Source organism: Mastomys coucha, unplaced genomic scaffold (assembly GCF_008632895.1).
Source record: "Mastomys coucha isolate ucsf_1 unplaced genomic scaffold, UCSF_Mcou_1 pScaffold9, whole genome shotgun sequence".
NCBI lineage: Eukaryota > Metazoa > Chordata > Mammalia > Rodentia > Muridae > Mastomys > Mastomys coucha.
In genome coordinates this window covers 13,303,313-13,316,966 of record NW_022196915.1, presented here as the reverse complement: position 1 = coordinate 13,316,966, position 13,654 = coordinate 13,303,313, and the positions used below count along the sequence as shown (strand labels likewise).

Genomic DNA, 13,654 nt, shown 5'->3' with positions numbered 1-13,654 from the left:
GGTAGGGGGTTACTGGGAGGGGGCAGTAAGTGGGACATAAATTGAATAAGTAAAAAAAATAAGATGAAGAAAACACAAGTCACTTACAGAAGAAGATTGGCACATAACAGAAAGGAGAACAACAACTTGTCTTTCTCGAACAGAGATCGGCATATGTTACAGTATAAGTTGTATGTGAAGTGGTCATTTAGATAGCGCAGGCGCTTTTCCAAGATTTTGGATCTGTTGCTATAAGGTCAAAAAAGAAAAATATGTTATCAAACAAAAATAGGGAAAGTAAGTGATCTAGATTAACCTATAAAATGTTCTAACTTTACTAAAGTTGTCATCACTAGAAACATTTGAAATCACTCACATACAAATGTAAAACTTGTCACATCTGATTTCTAACAGTTCTAATTCCTCCAAATCATCACTGAAACTTGTAAATGACACTTTAAAATTCTTCAGCCTGACCTTCTTCCTCCATCATAAGCTCAGTGTAAAATCCCATTCTAAGTCGGAACCCTTATGGATATTAATTATCCTACCAGGAGCTGACATAGAAAGAATCTTATGGTACACATGTGGGTTTGAGTCACATTTTAATTTTACTTAGTAAGTACAGAAGTTACTAAATGCAAGGCATTGTTCTTAACACTTTGAAAATATCTTACTTAATTCTCAGAACTACCAGAGGAGACAAGTATAATTACTATTTCTGTTTTTATAAAGAAGGCAGCTGGAACAATTGCAGAAAGGGTAACTGACTCTTCTAAAGTCCTGTGGCTGGTATCAGGTCAAATGGAGATCGAACAACGTCAAAATGTGTATACACTCATTATGACAGTTAAACTTGATTGATTTAGAATCATGGTTTAGGATAACCTCTAGGAATGTCTGTGAGGGTTTTTTATAGATTAGGTTAATTGAAATGGTGGCATCAGCCTGTGGGCTGGAGGAGGACGGGAACTAAGAACCAGCATCCATCTCTGGCTCCCTCCTTTATAGACACAATGTGACTCCCCACCTCACACCCTTCCACCACACCCTCCCCTGCTGGATGGACCTTCAAAGTGAGACAACATAATCCCTTCCTTTCTTAGGTTGATTTTTCCAGGTATTTTGTTTTGTCCTAGCAACAAGGAAAGTAACTAATAGATTTATTAATTCATTAAAGGGAAAGTCTCTAGCAAATAAATATAATTGTGGCACAGTCTTTTAGACACCTCAGAGCTGGAGAAAGAGACATTAGAATTGTCAGCAAAAAGAAGTCCTGAGCATCATTGGAATATTTAAAAGACAGAAGAAGAGCCAGGTATGGTGGCACACTTGTAATCTCAGCATTCAGGGAACAGGGACAGAAAGATTGCCCCCAAGTCTGAGACCTGCCTGGGCTAATAGCAAGTACTGGGTCAATGTGGGCTACATAGTGAGACCATCCCTCTATGCATAAATCTTAGGTGCATAAAACAACTTTTAAAAGGGAGGACTTTAGATGTCTTTTGCTCTGTTTTCCTCCTTCCACTCAATGATCTACAATGAAAACTGTACAGCAATAAGTAGAAACAATAATTGTTTGTTTGTTTTTTTAATGGAGAGGATGGTGAAGAATCCAACCTAGGGAGAATGGAGGGAGCTAGAAATCTGCTTACCTGTCATGAATGGAGTTGATGTAAAGGTTCACAAACCAGATGAGAGAGTACTGGTACATGGGATCAATGTTGGCCAGGTCTGCAATGCTAAAGAACAGCACTGATGAATGCTTGGCGATGGGTCTATATCCTTCTCGTGACTCTGCTATTTTGAGCTCTGTTTTTTCTGCAACCTGGCAAAAAAAGAAGAACCAAGATGAATGAACAGGGATTCTCTCCATCATGTGCTTTTCTTATAATGAATTTTTATATACATTTGAAAAGCCCTTAACTCAATGACAAATTATAAGAACTTAGTTCAAATACATTCTACAGGAGAGGGGTTCCTAGCTAAAAGCTAGAAAAAAAAGGAAAAAGGGAGAATTACAGAGGAAGGACAAGGAAGCTGAGAGGCAGGAAAGAGGAAAGGAAAAGAGACAGACCTTACACCCCTCTCTTGTAATCTCCATTAAATAATAAAGCAAAAAAAAATCTAATAATTTTTTTTATTTTAGCTAGTCTGAATGGAGGTCTGATCTTTGTGAACTTTCCCTAAAATAGATAAAATATAATTACAAATGACCTGAAAGTTCTGAACCTCAGTCTTGACTATAAGAAGGAAACAAAGTTAGCAGCAATTGAGAATTAATAGTCTTTTACGTAAACCTCCTACTCCTATTAAAACCTGAGCCAGGCTCCTTCCTTCTTGCACCCCCGCCTCTTCCTTTTTGGCAGGGCCACACTTGGGCAGATGCTCCTGCATTGTATAAGAAGCCAAGCTGAGCAAGCTGGGAAGGATAAGGCACTGTGCTCTTGGTTTCAGTTCCGGTTCTTGCCTTGAGTTCCTGCCTTGATTCACTTTGATGATGGACTGCAATCTATGAACCAAATAAACCCTTTCCTCCCGTGCTGGTTTGAGGCAGTGTTTCACCACAGAAACAGAAAGTAAATGAGGATGTTTCTCCTCTCCAATGATCAGTTTGGTGTAGGGACATCGGGAAGTTCACCAGAGTTTCCTCTGCTCTGATGAACAGGAATTGGGAAGACAATTTCTCAGCCATGCTCTCAGATATGGACTACTATAGAATATTTCTCTAAGACACTGTCTTCTTTGCTTCTTCAAAAATGTAAAAATAAGGGAGCAAACACCTGACAGAAAGAATCTTTATCAACATATTACAAAACAAAGTTTCTTAAACACTTGTCCCAGAGGAACTGGATTGGAAGGGGTCACAGTGAAAAGATGCTAAGTGACTGATGTAACCTCTGTTTTGGTTTCTGTTAGATATAAGGATAAAGTGATAGGGCTGGAGGGATGGCTCAGTGGTTAAAAGCACCAGCTGTTCTTGCAGAGAACCTAATTCAGGTTCCAGCACCCAGATAGGAGTTCAAAACCACCTAACTCCAGTTCCAGAGGATCTTCTACTCTCTTCTTGCCTCAGAAGGCACAAGGCATGCCATGTAGTGGACAGATATATATGCAGACAAAACACTCATACACATATAAAAATTAAAACAAAACTTAAAAAAATTAAAATCATTTAAAAATATTTTTAAAGGAAAGAAAAAAAAGAGTAACAAATGTTTTAAAGGCCAGGTCTTGAATTAAGGTGGTAAAATGGTTCAGTTTACTTCCTGCAATATGAATTCCCTAGGAGGCAGAGACAGGAGAGTCAGCTTAATATTTGTGACAGGGTGCAGCAGCAGAAAACAAGAGAGATTTGGCTTCAATAGGTTAGAAGAAGGGAGCCAATTCTCACATGTTGACCCCTGACTTCCACACATGCACCACTGGCCTGTCACTTCATGCTTCATTTCATAAATAACTTTTGTAGGGGGCCAGGGAAGAGATGTGCTATAAAAAAATAGCACTTTCCTGTCTGATGAATTTGGAATGTATTATTGGCTGTAGACCATCTGGCACTTATTTCTGCTCTCTCACCTCCCACCTTTCTCCTCTTCCTTCCCTCCCCCCCTTTCCCTCCCCCTCCCTCTCTCCAATAAGCACACAGAACATCCCCTATCGGTTCCAAGAGCCACTCATTGCTCAGGCACTCAGGACTTATATCTACACATCTCAAACTCCAACCACTAACTGGGTTAGCGGTAGACAACTTTTAAAGATCAGTTTCTAGATGAAGAGTCAACTAAAATGTAAACAATCCTGACTGTGCTGCATACTTAGCTAGTAAATTAATTTGCTTCTTCTGTGTATAGATAATGTGGAGGCTGAACTAGATGTAGAGAACTTCAACAGTAAGATATTCTCTTCTGAGTGTAACATTGGTTTCTAGGCTTGTGTATCTTATCAGTTCTTCTCTTCTTGAAAGACCACTAGAGCAGTTCCTAGGGACTAGAAACACACTCAGATGCTACGACCCAAACACTCCCAGGAGTTTTTATCTTCACCTGCTGTTTCTTCGTGATCTCATTAGACATCATTTTGGCAGAGTCTAAGACTTTTATTGCACTTTCGTCTTCCAAAATGTTCCCTTCTGAAGATGATAATGTTTCTAAAATCTTCGTCTCTATGTCTTTGAGCTGCTTCTTGTTAGCTGCAGACTGAAGAATGAGGGCATTTCGCTCTTCCTCCAATTCGGGTCTAAAAACGATAGAAACATTTACTGTAAATTTGTGGCATTTAATCTAACTTCTACATAAATACTATGTATAACATTTTGTGAATATTGGAATTATTATATAGGTTTAAAAAACTAATCAATTTTACTATAGTAAGGGGAAAATAACTGATGGTATTTTAATGGTTAATGTTCTATAGTCTGAACTTGTCTGGAAAGTGAATCTCAGTGAGGGATTATCTAGAGCAGGGTGGCCCCCACTTTATGGGCTGGACCCTGAGCTATGACGAGGCGAGAGGGAGCTGAGAGCTGGCATGCATATATCTACCGCTCTCTTCTTCTCATAGCAGATGTCACATGATCTGTTCTCTCATGCTCCTGCTGCTGTGACCTCCCTGCCAAGAAGGACTATAAATGGGAACAGCGGGCTAAAATAAACCCTTCCTACCACAATTTCCTTTTTGTCAACATATTTGATCATAGCAATAGAAAATGAAAAGACTCATACAAATATTGATTTGAGAAGCTTAAGCAAAGAAAATTCATTTGTATACTTGAAATGTAACAGCAATCCCAAGACTGTGTTAGATTATTCTTACGGTATTGCTGGTTATATATAGGAAAATAAAGATTTCTTATTAATTCACTGGGTTTGTCATCAATAACTCTTCTAAAATAACTACCATAGGAGAACTGGTCTGACTGGTTTTTTAAGTGAAAGGCAAAATTGATATTAAGTGTTAATGAGCAAAAATGGGATAAAACTTCAAAATAATACCATCTGCTATACAGAGTGTTATAACATAGGTCTTGTTTATTTTTAAATTTTGGAAGTAACAAAGCTACCTTTATATCCTTTTAATTTGATTGCACTTAACAGATCACTTAATAAAGTTGTATTAAGATTGAACTCAAATCAATTATTATCTTTCAGAAGCCATTCTTTCTTTGTAGCTTTCTGGGTTTTGTTTTTTTTTTCTCATTTGAAAAACTGTGTATGTTAGTAATGGAAAAATACAAATCAAACAATAAAGCCATAAAAATTACCTATGCCCTTATATGTTAAGTAAAATAACTGCTAACATTCAGGTATATTTCATCTTAATCCTCTTTCTTTTTTTCATTTTGAACACAGATTAATCCATCATTTTTCAATACATTATTATTTATACCACACATGTAGTTTTATATCCTATCTTTACACTCTATCCTGAGCAGTTTCTAATGTTAACACTCTGTATAGAACTCTGAATACACATCTGATTTTATCCATGGACTATATTACTGTGGACAAAGCTCCTAGCTCAGTCTGATAGAAGTTATGGCAAGTATTCTGAATCTCAATACCCATAGCAAAGACCAATATAACAAGACTTAGCTTAAAAGTTATTACTGAATGGCTATTTTTAATGACTATATAATGTTTGACTTATAATAACAAAATATAACATTTTTAGTCATTTCAAAACAGTCCCAAAACAAAAGTATTAATGGCCAATAGATACCCTGTAAACTGCCAGAAGCATATAAAAAATACATACCTCTCCTTTGCAACGACAATGCCTAGTAATTGATCTTCAAGCCCTTCTGGAGTTATCATGAAATTGAGCAAAGACACTTTTGTAGCCAGTTCTGGCATGTAGTGTGGATTTCTCAGTTTTGTGGTGATATAAAATTTAAAATCAAAAGAATATTCAATAATGACTTCACCAAGTCTGATGCAATCAATACCACCTATATTTCAGGAAAAAAAATAAATAACAAATGAGCCAAAGTTACTTAGCCTTTCTTGCTGCACTTCTAAGGCCTTACCTAAAGTTATAAGCAGAGCCCTAAGTAATTTGAGATAGAAAACGGCTTGTGACAAAAGCCATCAAGGCAGAGACAAATTTGCAATTATTCAGTAAGGCTCATTCTTTGGAAACATGGGACACTATGCCAGGTGGTCATGGAACTTTATAAATCAAGACACTTTTTGAGTCTGGTGGTGGTGGCACACATCTTTGGGAGGTCAGCATTTGGGAGGCAGAAGCAGGAAGAATCTCTGAGTTCCAAGCCTGAACTACAGAGTGAGCTCCAAGAGCGCCAAGACTACACCGAGAAACCTTGTCTGGAAAAACCAAACTAAACCACCACCACCACCAACAAAGACACTTTTTGAATTTTTCTGTCAAATTTTAACTGTAATTCCAAGCTTTTTATATGATTAAAGCTCACCAAAGTATCAGAGCTTGACAGAGATAAATGTTCATCAGCAGAAAGACACATGTGGGCAATGTTTACCTAGATTGAACTCTGGCCCATATTCTTGTTATTATTCATAACTAGTGAACTTTCTGAGGTCAGTGATCATAAGACAATGGATTTCAGACTGGATTCAACTGTCTCATGCTCTCAACAGAGCTAAAATTGAGGGGAGTAGTAGATAAGGCAAAGAAGATAGGGCACAGACCTTATTTTAGGATACCGGATCAAGCTTCAGTTCTGAAAGCTGTTACAGATTTCTTCCCATACATAACAATGACATGGGAGTTCTAAGTTATTATTATTATTAAATTTATGTTATTTTTTCTTTCATGCTTCAAAATAATCCAATCATCTTTCAGTTCTACCTTGTTTAAAAGTTTGTCTAAGTAACAAAGGTTCCAAAGAGGGATCCAAATCTTCGCCAACATTTTCCAGGAGAAGTGGCGTTCCAAACTGAATGCAGTTTTCCAAGGTTCTCATATAGTCTGAATCTGATAACTTAATAACACTGAGCTGATTATCTTTCTCAGAGTTTTTGATCCACTTATTGGCTTGACCCTGGGGGTCAATCATTAAAGGCCTGTAAATGAAGAGGGAAATTCCAAGAGTGACACATAAACACAGCAATTTCTTAAAAATCTATGCAATTATGTGTATAGTAGAGGATTGCAAATTCAATCATCAATAGGAGGAGAGGACCTCGGCCCTGTGAAGGTTCTGTGCCCCAGTGTAGGGGAATGCCAGGGCCAGAAAGTGGGAGAGGGCGGGGTGGCAGGCATGGGGAAGTGGGAGGCAACAGGGGTTTGTTTTGGTTGTTTTTGTTTGTTTCTTTGTTTTTTGGAGGGGAAACTGGGAATGGAGAAATTTACATGTAAATAAAGAAAATATCTAAAAGAAAAAAAATCTATGCAATTTAAGTGAATGTTGTCACAAATGCAAAGTATTTTATGTAAAGATTTTTCTTTTAAAAGCCCTATGATTATATATGTATATACATGGGACAGTAATAACTGAAGAAGAGGTTATGAGTTTGCCAGGGAGGTGAGCACAGGAGGAGTTTCGGGGGTTGGGGGAGAGTGAGGATAGAAATTGTATAAAAACAGTATTTATGCATGCAATTCTCAAAAAATTAAAACTTTAAATTAAAACAAAAAGTAAAAAAAGAGTTCCTGGCTAAACCGAGTGGTCACAGAGCAAAATCAAAAAGGTATGAAAGTACAGTGGGAACTTGGTGGGAGGAAGAAGGCAGGAAAGGGGCAGGGCTAACAGTGGTGGGAGGAAGTAGGCAGGAAAGGGGCAGGGCTAACAGTGGTGGGAGGAAGTAGGCAGGAAAGGGGCAGGGCTAGCGGTGGTGGGAGAGAGACACAGAGGGTAAAAGGATGAATGTGACCAGAACACATTATATACACACATGAAATGTCAAAGGAATAATTAATTTAAAAAATAAAAAAGAATTTCATTCTTACAAATGAAAAAACTTAGCTCACATTGGTAAAAACCTCAAGGTTCTAAAACTACCCCAGTGTGAGAAGAACTAGGAGTTTGTAACTCCGTGGGCTGTGCTGTTTTCAATATAACACTGTCATCAATCATAGCATCAGCTAGCGTCATGTGAAAGATAATTAGCTAAAGGTTTGAAATAAAAGCACATCAGCTTATAAATGATTTCCACCTGTTTGTGGGTAGGACTATAAAGAGTTAAGTGCCCAAGTTAAGTCTGGTACACAGTTAAAAATCTATTTAGGAATACTTTTCTAGGATAGTAAAGTAAAGGCTTTATGTTTGAGACTATATAGTTGGTGGCTGGAGTGATGGCTCAGTGCTTGAGAGCACTTGCTGCTCTTGCAGAGGACCTAGCACCCACGTGGCAGCTTACAGGTGCCGGAAACTCTAGTTTGAAGGAATTTAACAACATTTTCTGCCCTCTGTGGGAAACCAGGCACACATGTAGCACACAGAAATACATGCAGGCAAACACTCATGTACATAAAATAAGTAAATCTATTTTAAAAGACTGTATAACGAGTCAGGAGAGAATAGAACAGTGTTTACTCAGGCTGGGCATTGCTGGAAGGTGGAGAAAAGGGGGGCATCACATCAACTGGGATATGAGCAATAATTTCCAGTGCTTGGAAAATTAGTCTTCTTTGAGAAAGTCTCCTCAGAAGTTATTGAGCCACTGCCGCTGGTTTTAAGTCTTCCTCATGGGACCATTTCTAATGCACAGCAAGATCATACTCGTGAGTTCTTATCTTCATCAGATACTAAGTGTCCATATCCTCACATCATCCTGATTCAGGCAGACTTACTGCCATGCTTTATACATAGATATAGATATAGATATAGATATAGATATAGATATAGATATAGATAGATGTAGATATAGGTATAGATATAGGTATAGATAGATAGATAGATAAACTGAGGCAAGGATGATTTAAAAATCTTTAATTTGATAAGATACCTGAATAAAAGGTGGAATCATAAACACTGAGATGTTTGTAAAATAGAATATAACTCTCCTTGAAACATAACTCTCCCTGAAGCACAGGTCTCCCTAAAACAAAGTACTCATATGTGGAGTAACATGAATAGTCTCAGAACAGTTATGCTGAAGAGGAAGATGTCTCATATAAATGTGTCAAGAAGTAGATGTGATGTTTTATAACAGTCATTACTAGTCTATGTTGTTCTATAACAGGCATAACTAATCTATGCTGAGAAGTATTTAGAACGATGGTTTCCTGGGGAGGGATAGTGCAGGAATGGAGCAGAAAGGAACTCTCCAGGAGGTAGCCTTGCTCTGCATCTTAATGGAGTCAAGTTTGAGTGCACAGGTGTACACTTTTTCTGAACTCACCAAGTGGTAAATTTGAGTTTTCCTGTTTTATTGTGTGTGATTTTTTACCTCAAACAAAAATACATACACTGAATGATCTTTATCAACAACGTGCATGTTGAAGTGGCGGCTAGGGGGAAAATGCATGTCTGTAGCTCATCCATAAACACATTTAAAAAGATGGGTTGGCAGAGGAGTAGCTAGATTCTCCCTGATTAAGCAGCAAAGAGGACACAATGCTAGCTGCAGAGTGTAGGGGTGGCCATTACACTGGAACTTTTATATATGCTTGAAGACTTCCAAATGAAACAGGAAGAAACTCTTTATGTTCCTTACCATCGTCTAGAATTATTAACGATCACACCGTTATCTATGGAGAATGCGTCTGTTGGTAGCCCGGCAATATTCCAAGCTCTAATCTTGACTGGATCCCCCAAGGTTTTACTCAATGAGAACTCCTCTGAACATGGGAATCTTTTCTTCTGTAAGAAATAAAAGTGCAATGTTTTCTTTCATCTTATTAATTGAAATAATCTTTAAGTTAAAATACATATTTAATCATCATAACTAAAGATCATCATAAAAAAAACTGCATTGAAGGTTAGACTTTGGGAGTATTTTACCAGTCAAAGAAGAAGTGGAGGGAGGGAGAGAATGAGGGTGGGAGCGAGGGAGGGGGAGAGGGGGGGAGAGAGAGAAAGAGAAAGAGAGAGAGAGAGAAAGAGAGGGAGAGAGAGGGGAAGGGAGGGAGGGAGGGAGAGAGGGAGGGAGGGAGAGAAAGGAAGAGAGAGAGAGAGAGAGAGAGAGAGAGAGAGAGAGAGAGAGAGAGAGAGAGAGAGACTTCCCGGGCTGGAGAGATGGCTCAGCAGTTAAGAGCACTGACTGCTCTGTCAAAGGTCCTAAGTTAAATTCCCAGCAACCACATGGTAGTTCACAACCATCTGTAATGGGATCTGATGCCTTCTTTTGGTGTGTCTGAAGACAGCTACAGTGTACTCATCATATACATAAAATAAATAAGTAAAAATTTTTAAAAAAGACTTCCCATATTTTTAGTGGTTTTTCTTTTGATGTCTTCATCACCATCATATTTTCCAACACATTCTTTGAATGTTCTAAATCAAAATTTACTATGTAAATTTACTGTAAATCACATACTTTGCACAGCTTGCTCCAGTCTTCTGTACATTCTTGTCGAAATCCAGAAGTGAAAGCACCAAGGTAAGCTATGACTCCTGCTGACACCAAGACGTCACCAGTTAGGTTTTCATATGTTATTTGAAGGTCTTTTGCAGCTTGTGACCATCTGCGCAACAAAGCAAAGGCGAAACAGCACACGATTGTATGGGAAGGGCCAGCTGGAGGCTTAATCGCTAAGAGCGCCGACTGCATTGTGGCTTACAGCTATCTGTAGCTAAGGTTCAGGGATCTGACATCCTCCTTGGGCCTCCACAGGCACCAGGCATGTAAGCGGTGCACAGACATACATGCAGGGCAATTAAAAGAATAAAAAAGAAAGTGCATGGGCCTTCTTGTCTAAATCCTATAAAGAAAAGGCTATGGTATATTAGGATGTGTGAAGTGAGGAGTTTGGATCCCTTCTAGCTCTGTCATACTGACTTTCCACATTTCAGTTTTAGAGCAGTGCCTATGTCGGGCAGTACTCTGCTTCTCCACAACCACAACCCCAGCATTTTTTTGCTTCAGAATCTTCTCTAGGGTGATTTTGTTCTAGTGCTTGTTTTGGTATTTATTTCTAGATAATGAGAAGCATTTTTCATTCATTCCAGAAGCGCTATTTTGAAGCAAGACTATTTGATACACATTAAATTACGAAGTTGAGATTGTGCAGGTAAGGGTGATAGTTTTCCATTCAACAAAACTGACAAGTAATTCCAAAATCATCTCCCCTGGCCTAAATTACTACATCAAGCTATTCATAGAATAAACATGATCAATAATGAAACAGCTGAATATACAATCCAGTTTAAAAATACGTAGAGAGTTGGGAAAGAATCCCAATAGCACTTAGATTAAAAGACTGTAAACCCTGCTCTTTCTTTTTCTCCTCCCCTCTCCTTTTGTTTGTTTCTGTTTTGAAAACAAGTTATAAACTCTATCCTCAACACTGTTCTTGCTCCTTTGGAGAGTCCTGCCTCATCTTGTCAATCAGCCACTGTAAAATCAGACGAAAACTGTGCCGAGCAGGCCAGGCCAGTCACGTGCTCCAGCCTGCTGTCCTGGCCAGGCCAGTCACGTGCTCCAGCCTGCCGTCCTGGCCCTTGAGAAGCAGCTCTACCTTGACTTCTCTCCGCCTAGCCCTCCGATTAGCTTTGAGGCTCGTTCCAGCTTCTTAGCACACAGTTCCACCTGATCCTCTAGAGCTGCCTTTTCCTCCGTCTTCTCTTGAAAAGTCTTCTGTAAATTTTCCAAATGATGCTCTACTTGGGCCAGTTCCTCTCTCTTCTGATTCAGAAGCTCCATTGTCTCTGCTAAGGACTTCTGGGCCTCTGCTAAGCGAGCTTTCTTTGGAGCCACAACCTGTTAGGGGACAATGTGCACATGTTGTGTGTTCTGTCTAAAAGTTAGATGTTATGGGTCAGCATGGGGTTTAACAATAAATTACACATAATAAGCACTTAAATAATGCAAAAACACCTATATACTTCATAAAACAGACAAATCATTTGGATTTGTAAACTATGGCATACAAAATAAATTATTCTGGAATAATATAGTTTAATGTAGAGTAAAAATGTCACAATATGTAGCAAAGTGTTTTAAAATAATGAGAAGTTGGTTCAACTGAAAAAGGAGGAGGGTAAAGCCCTGTGGTTCTTCTGTCTCTGCCTTCCATTTTATCTCACGTGTCCTTTTGAGAAAATTCTTGCTCTATAGTCCTGACTAATCACGGAGTACAGACATTCATGGAGTGGTAGGTTGAATATTGTAAAATGGCTGACCTAAGCAAAGCAATCTACAGATTTACTGCAATCCCATCAAAAGCCTAATGCAATTCTTCATATAAATTGAAAGGATCATCTTACATTTCATAAGGAAATAGAGACTATCCACAATAGCCCAAATGATCATGAGCAATAAAAAACCCTGTAGAGGTGTCACCATTCCAGATCTCTTATACTTAAAGAGCTGTGATAGTAACAGTGAGACCGCCCTATAACAGACCCACTGGTCAGTGGGATAGAATATGTACGGCATACCCAGCATCATCACTGTCTTCAGACACACCAGAAGAGAGCATCAGATCCCATTACAGATGGTTGTGAGCCACCATGTGGTTGCTGGGAACTGAACTCAGGACCTCTGGAAGAGCAGTCAGTGTTCTTAACTGCTGAGCCATCTCTCCAGCCCTATATTATTTCATTCACAAATGTTTATAATGGCACATCAAAACTAACTTTCAGAGACAATGGATGCTATTATTTTAGGTTATCACCAGTTTATTATAAAAGGGAGGAACGAGAATTGTTTATATGATGAAATACTTGAGGATGTCAGCAGAATAGATTTTCCACAGGATGCCATTTCAACAGTGGTTTAAATCTGCATACTTCCCAAGAATGTCACCATCTCTAAATTGTCATCTAGAGTTCCTTTGACACTTCCTTATTCTGTGAGAGCATTGTTTCCAACTTTCATACTAACTGGCTGAGTTTCCCCACCTTCTCCTTTCACGCCTGTCTCCCAGTACTATTGCCTGAAATGCTTTCTGAGCTTATTCTGGAAGCATGATGCTACCCTTGGCTGTAGTTTTGATTACACTCCTTTCAACCAATACTCTGTCAAAGAGCAAAGAAACTTTCTGAAAGCTTGTCCTGCAGTGACACGCCACCCACAGCTTGGACACTTGTCATTTGGTTTTTGACAAACAGGCCAACAATACACATTGAAGAAAAGACAGAATTTTCAACAAATGATACTGGGCACATTAGATAGCACATGTAGAAGAATGAAACTTGATCAGTGTCTCTCATCCAGCACAACCCCGAATGGATCAAGGACCGTAACACAGGATCTGATACCCTGAATTGGATAGAAAATAAAATAGAGCATACACTTGATCTCACTGGCACAGGAAAGGGCTTTCTGGACAAACCCTGATCACACAGATATTAAGGCCAAGAATTGGGGCTGATGAGATGGCTCAGCAGGTAAGAGCACCGACTACTCTTCCGAAGGTCCTGAGTTCAAATCCCAGCAACCACATGGTAGTTCACAACCACCTGTAATGCGATCTGACACCCTCTTCTGGTGTGTCTGAAGACAGTTACAGTGTATTTATATATAATAATAAATAAATCTTTGGGAACAACATGAGTAAAGCAGGATTGACCAGAGCAAGCAGGGGTCCTAAA

The 13,654-nt window shown here is 38.8% G+C and overlaps 1 protein-coding gene across 2 annotated transcripts in view; it reads right to left on the bottom strand.

Moving 5' to 3' along the window:
- Dnah12 (dynein axonemal heavy chain 12) overlaps window positions 1-13,654 on the bottom strand; it is a 154,161-nt gene that overhangs the window by 30,948 nt on the left and 109,559 nt on the right. For both annotated transcript variants that reach the window (XM_031361735.1, XM_031361736.1), the window contains exons 54-61: window positions 11,578-11,819; window positions 10,437-10,584; window positions 9,615-9,760; window positions 6,805-7,019; window positions 5,734-5,926; window positions 4,023-4,215; window positions 1,635-1,807; window positions 88-228 (exon numbers count right to left, since the gene is read on the bottom strand). In XM_031361735.1, coding sequence (XP_031217595.1) covers window positions 88-228; window positions 1,635-1,807; window positions 4,023-4,215; window positions 5,734-5,926; window positions 6,805-7,019; window positions 9,615-9,760; window positions 10,437-10,584; window positions 11,578-11,819 — 1,451 coding nt within the window. The remainder of the gene's footprint in view (window positions 1-87; window positions 229-1,634; window positions 1,808-4,022; window positions 4,216-5,733; window positions 5,927-6,804; window positions 7,020-9,614; window positions 9,761-10,436; window positions 10,585-11,577; window positions 11,820-13,654) is intronic.